This window comes from Buceros rhinoceros, unplaced genomic scaffold, assembly GCF_000710305.1.
Source record: "Buceros rhinoceros silvestris isolate BGI_N320 unplaced genomic scaffold, ASM71030v1 scaffold34810, whole genome shotgun sequence".
Classification (NCBI taxonomy): Eukaryota; Metazoa; Chordata; class Aves; order Bucerotiformes; family Bucerotidae; genus Buceros; species Buceros rhinoceros.
In genome coordinates this window covers 48650-55115 of record NW_010388442.1, presented here as the reverse complement: position 1 = coordinate 55115, position 6466 = coordinate 48650, and the positions used below count along the sequence as shown (strand labels likewise).

Below are 6466 nucleotides of genomic sequence, written 5' to 3'. Positions count from 1 at the left end.
CTGCGGGCCTCGCTGCCCGCCCTGCAGGGCTGACAGACCTCTGAAAGCAAAGCAGGGCTCGTCCCTGCTAACAGACTGCGCGCCTGCGGGCTGCTGGCGCTCCAGAACCCGCCGGGAGACCGCGCTCACCTGAGGGCAGGCTGAGGTGGCAGAAGGGGCCAGCTTCCCTCTGAAGGCTCCACCACGCCCTGCAAAGTCTACATTGCAAACTAAGCTTTGCCAGTCCAGTAAGGTGACCCTGCTGAAAAACCTCTGCCTATAACTTGCTCCTGTATTGCAGAAGCAGGAGACCTGTACTGGATCCCACCTGCAGCTGTCTAGTCATACAGGAAGAGCTGCTTAGGACATTGCGTAAAAATCTATTTCCTTACTTGTTTTGAATTGCTTGATTTTCTGTATTTCATTCACAAAACCAGACTAGATAGTTTAATGATTTTTTGGGAATGCTTTGGGATGCTGCAAAAAACACAGCGCTCTAGTAAAGTAAGGAAAACCCAAATCAGCAGTAATTTATTGTAAAATATAGTGGACTTTTTGGTGTTACCATCTTACATACCTCTCTCATCTTCCTTGCCTCTCTTTTCCTTTTTTCGCATCCTCTTCACAGGAAAGAATGAGTATGATCTCCTGGTAATTGGTGGAGGCTCTGGAGGCCTCGCTTGTGCAAAAGAAGGTTTGTTCGGATAAAAAATTAACAAAGGTTTTGGTTTACCTTAAGTGATGTTTATGGAAACTGAGAGAAGTGTTACTGATAATGCTAAAGCTTTTTAAGAAATATAGTATACCTGCACATTAATCATTAACTCCATGCAGTTAATCTGCAAATTAGTTCATACTCTCAGGTGGGGTGATCTTGTTTCGTCTTCCTATTAAGCTTTTAAAAAAATGCTTTTTCTTTTGTCATGGGAAAATCTAATGAGCTTTTCCTGTTATTGCAAAATACTCCGAGTGCTTCCATAGAAACCGTAATTTTTTTATTTATAAGTTTCTTCTTTATGTGTTAAAACAGTCGCTTCAGACCGTTTCCAAGAGCTGTTTAACTGGTGTGGAGAACTTTGCCCCTTTGTAACTCAGTGTAATGTGCTCAACAACCCACAAGGTTCTTATACATCTCTTTTGGGATCAAATTGCATTTTTAGGGTTGGTGAAAGCTGGTGGCTGTAGTCTAAGTTATTAAGTGACTTCTGGAGAACCTGCTGACTACGCAGGCAGCCTGGGTCCCTAGCCTGGCTCTTGAGATAGTAAAATCCACCAGCTGTCATTTCCTGTAGTCTCTGTCTGTACCTGTGCTTCTAAAAATGTTCACGTTTATGTGTTTCTTCACCCTCTGAATACCTTGTCTTGTTTTTTTTAAAGCTGCTCAGTTTGGAAAGAAAGTGGCTGTTTTGGATTACGTGGAACCTTCTCCGCAAGGTGTGAAAGAGAAATACAAGGATAGTATTTGGATGTGTATATAAGATGGTTGCCCGGGTGAGCAGATTGCTGCAGGCAGCAGAGTGGCCGAAGCCGTGCTGCCTGCTTTGCTTGCAGTAGAAGTCCTTAAGCCTAGCTCGCTGTACTGCTCCTTCCCTGCAGTGGTGTCCCAGCTCTGCCTGTTTCCCCTGCGCATTAAGCCTGTCAGCAGTGTTTGATGCTACCATTTGCAGTTGACTTTGGATTTAAATATGTGAGAATATTGTCTCTGTCAAAATGTCATCATTTCTAAAAATTATGAATTGAATCATGTTGAGGCTCTTCAAATGCAATAGGTAAAATAAGTTACATAAATGCAAATAAGCAAATGTGACTGTGTAGTAACTGGATCTTCAGAGCTCTGAGAAACGTCTTGAGATCCTTTGAATTTGAGAAGAAGAATAGAGAGAGATGGTTTTTATCAAAACAAAGGAACATCGGCAGAGTTAGAAACTAATCTAGGAGACATGAGTTAGTAGGAATTTGAGATAGCAAACTGTGTGTTGTTCCAGAACTTTTTAACTAATTGCATGGACAACCTATTTCTGTAAATAACCCAATTGCATGAAGTTATACTAACCTGATGCCTTTTTCTTTTCTTTTTTTTCCCAAGGAACCAAATGGGGACTTGGTGGAACTTGTGTGAATGTTGGCTGCATTCCTAAAAAGCTTATGCATCAAGCAGCCCTTTTAGGGAGTGCTCTTAAAGATGCCCACCACTATGGCTGGAATATAGCCCAACCTGTTCATCATACCTGGTAAAGATTATTGCCCGTATCCACTCCTGTGTGCTGCAAATGCGTGACAACTTTTCCCAGTTAGTGTTTATTTGGGGACGACTAGGGAAGTGAATTTAGCATGAAGCTTTTTAGAATGCTTCTTGTTTAAAACAAAAAACTGTATTTACTGGTTTATCAGGGCAGGTATTAATGTTGATTTGGACTTGATAATTTACTTTTATAACAAGAAGTGCTGTAGAACATTCCTAATTTCTAGCAATTGCCTGTATCTTTGGCTTACATAACATGAATTTGTAATGAGATGACTTCATGGTTAGTTTCTTGTTTTGTGATAGGTCTGTGATGGCACAAGCTGTTCAGAATTATGTGAAATCCTTGAACTGGGGACACAGAGTGCAACTACAAGACAAGTAAATAAGATTTTGAAATTCATCTTTCTTTTCATAGTCAAGGAGCTCTTCTCCCTGTAGAATTGCTGACTTGCCTTTGGAGTTTCTCATTAGAGCTAGTATTTTGAGTTTGTAAGTCCTTTCAGTTCAGGACTGTAAGTGCCCTTGCCAATGTAAGTGATTTTTTTGTTTGTTTTTTTCCTCCCCCTTCCTTTTCTTTTCTGAAAAATAATGGTTGAAAGTGACAACATGTGAAAGCTTTCTAGCAGTTTTATGATCAGGGAATGCTCTCTTCAATCTGGAGAGGTTTTGCATTAGTATGAAATTGTCAGGGTTCCTCAAGATGATTTCAAGCTTGTCCCCCAATATTTATATGCCATACAAGCCCATAGCTTACACTAGAGCGGCTGCTATTTCTGCTTTCAGTGCAGAAATCGTTCCAAGTTTTTCAGCAAGCAGTTCTTTTTATAGAGAAATTGTATTAATAGATAATTTAAAAGGTACCGGTCTTGAGACTCCCGCTGAGTCACTTTCGTCTGCTCCCGAATGAGCAGTCTGTCAGTAATGTTAGAGAGAGTCACAGGAATGCTGTGGCTGTTGGACAGGTCAATACCCAGCCCACAGCATGTTACAAGGTTAGGTACTCTGCTGTACAGAGGAGTTAACCGTGACACAAGAATTAAGTAACTTAAATTATGTGACAGAGCTGCAAACAATCCTAGGAAATGAGATGCTTTCTTCCTTTTACTTTTCTATGCCTCTTTGCTGTCCCCACTTCAGATATGGAAAAAGGAGCTGATTGTATTTCATTCTTCGTTAAGTGTGCATTTATGATGCTGTTTTCTTCTGAACAGGAAGGTGAAATATTTCAACGTGAAAGGGAGTTTTTCTGATCCACATACAATCCGTGGTTTAACAAAAGCAGGTGAAGAGGTGAGCTGCTGTGCCGAGTTCTGCAGTATCTTTCACTTAAAACATTTCAGGTCTTCGTGTGCTGGTTTTCAGGTCAACGGAGAGCTAGATTGTACTTTTGCAAATTGCTTTAGGTATTCAGTAATTCTTTTTTTTGTGAGGGAGATTTGCATTTTCCACCTAGGGAATATATTTATGATCTTGACTGTTGCCTATCAAGTCCCTAACCTCTAACCTGTCGGTTAGATGCCATTACTTTTTCTCTGCAGATGGAAATGCTGAGACAGAAGTTTTTTGGGTTTTTTTGGGTCAGTCATCTTGCTTTGATAGATGCTTACAGAGCTGTAAAGAGGACCAACATCTCCTTATTGCTCAGAGCACTAGATCAGTCTGAGATGTTTTCTTCCTTCAGGTGAATTGTAAGGGTGATTTTCTTTCTAATACAAAATTGGGGGAGGAGCAGGAGGGGTGCGGGGTGAGGCAATTATACTGAACGCAGAGCTTCAAGCAGCTGGGCCATGTAACAGAATGGTGGCCATTTCTGCGTTTTTAGTAAGAAACTCAACATGCATTTTTAACACCTTTTTGAGAGTAACTATATAATGTTTCTGATTAATATCAGCTTGAGAGAACAGAAGTTTTTTGGGGTAGATGACTAGCATCTTCTAAAAACCTGCCACTTCTGAGGTACCTTAACTCCAGGCCTTATCAACAGAATTCACCTGCTGTGATGCCTGTGCTTTGTCCTAAGCAAAAGCTGATTTTAGAAAGCTACTGTTCATGTGCAACCGTTGCTTTCAAGTAGTTACCAGAATCTTGTCCAGTATAGGAACACTTGTAAGCTTATTATTAAAACAAAAACTAATAGAGAATTATAGCATAAACTCCTGTCTGTGTTAGTTTATTTTATCTCCAACCTTTTTTTAATGCATTGCTGATACTATGTCATATAAATAGCAAATGGTAGTGACAGCTTTCTGATTTATCACTCATTTCTACACAGATAGAATCCAAAGACAGATAAAAGGATTTCAAGTGCTTGATTTTGATTTTGTATTTTTGTTTTTAGACCATTGTTACTGCAGAAAATATTGTCATTGCTACTGGAGGAAGACCAAAATACCCTGTGCATGTAAGTTACACTTGCCATCTAACAGCTCCAATGGCTTTGCTGGTTTTGTTGCAGATAATAATGGATGTTGGAGGATAAAGAATGTAAATATAAAGTAACATACGAGAGATTTTTGTACTTGTGTCGTGTGAAAAATTGTATTTTATATAAAGCACAGGCTTTTCAGAAAAATAATTCATGCAAATTGTTTTCTATGGATATTAAGTGTGTTGATGTTGCTTAGAGCTGTAGGATAATTCAGGCTGGAAGGAACCTCTAGAGGTCATCTAGTTCTACCTCCTGCTCAAGGAGTTTGGGGTCTGCAATTGAGTCAGCTGTGAGATCAGATCATGTTGCACAGGGCTTTTTGCAGTCAGATTTTGAAAATCGCCAAAGGCAAAGACTTGATAACACATCTGGGCACCCCCAGATCGATTCCCCTTGGTCTGCTGGCTATCCTTCAGCCAGTACAGCCCAAGTTGCTGTTGGCTTTTGTTTGCTGCTAGAACTTGCATTGTAGAGTCAAGATCTTACCTGTGTGATCTTAGGTTGCAGGTGCCCTGGAGTATGGAATCACAAGTGATGATCTGTTCTGGTTAAAAACATCTCCTGGAAAAACGTAAGTTATCTTACCATGGCTTGATAGATGCTGGTGTTTGTACTTTATGGCAAGGTGAAATGTTCAAAATTGCTTTTTATACACCAATTTTATTGTCCTTCTGTTTTCCTTCTGAGAATTTGTTTTGCTATGCATCAGCATCACATTACCAACGTTTCTTAGTATCTAACAGATTTTCCCCCATCCTCTCTTACAAAATACTCTTCTAAAATCAAATTTAATATCAATTTTCACCATCTTAGGTTAAGGTGACTTGTTTGCTGTAGCAACTGTACAGGTAAGTCACAAGAGGGCAGCATAAGCTTATGTAAAGGCTGTACTGCCCCTATTTGCTACCAGTGTGTGTGAAATTGCTCTTCAATTAGGAAAGAAACTCCAACATAATCTTATATTCTCTTAAGTCAGTGGTGGCAGTTCTCATAGCAAAAGAAAACTTGATGAGATATTTGCCTTTTCTTATTCTTAGGAGCTATTGTGTACTGAAATACTAAAAAAAAAAAAAGAATGTTTAATGGAAATACTAAAATGCTATCGTCTTTGTTTTTCATAGCCCATAGCACAGTAAGAGTCCAGTTCAACACTGCACTACAAGGTGATTTCTTGATGCAAATAATTGTGATAGGAAATCCACATTTGCTAGCATGAAAGTCAGAAAAGACAATTTTTTTCTTTATTGAGTAATTCCAGAAAAAGCAAAGTATATATGAGAAAAAGAGACTTGAAATGATAATACTGGTGTTTTGAAAGAAAGCAGAGCTGCCATTCATGACTGTGACTTTCTAATATAAAAAAAGCACTGTTTTAAGCTAAACATCAAATAGGTAAACAAGGCTCCTTGGTACAGTTTAAAAAGGAAAGTAAATTTGCTGCTGTTTGTAGTATATCAGTCACCTCTTGAATTTTGAGAGCATGATTTATGAGAGGAAATTGTTTTATAAAATAAAAATAAAAAACCCCACCAAAACTCCCCACAAAAACTAAATGTAAGATTTATCCCTGTGAGATGTTTCTGGGAAAATGCGGCTTTTGTCCAGTTGCTGCTAATGCAAGTTGTAACAGTGTAATGTGGGAGTCTAATGTTTATATGTTGCATTCCTGAGATTTAGTCAAAATAAGCCTGCAGGGGCTACAGTAGCATTTCTGTGCTTCATCAGGCTGTGTCCTAGCAAATGAAGGAGGGAGTTGTTAAAGGTTTGTTTCTGTCGGATTTATTTCTATTATAAATATTCCCAAGGTTCAGTTT

At 39.2% G+C, this 6466-nt stretch overlaps 1 protein-coding gene across 1 annotated transcript in view; it reads left to right on the top strand.

The window, feature by feature from the left end:
- Positions 1–607: 607 nt before the first annotated feature.
- The window catches only part of TXNRD2 (thioredoxin reductase 2), a gene marked incomplete at its 5' end in the record, with an annotated part of 29925 nt that continues 24066 nt past the window's right edge, over positions 608–6466 (top strand). The window contains 7 exons of the mRNA XM_010145950.1: positions 608–673; positions 1357–1413; positions 2066–2210; positions 2528–2602; positions 3436–3514; positions 4563–4625; positions 5153–5223. Coding sequence (XP_010144252.1) covers positions 608–673; positions 1357–1413; positions 2066–2210; positions 2528–2602; positions 3436–3514; positions 4563–4625; positions 5153–5223 — 556 coding nt within the window. The remainder of the gene's footprint in view (positions 674–1356; positions 1414–2065; positions 2211–2527; positions 2603–3435; positions 3515–4562; positions 4626–5152; positions 5224–6466) is intronic.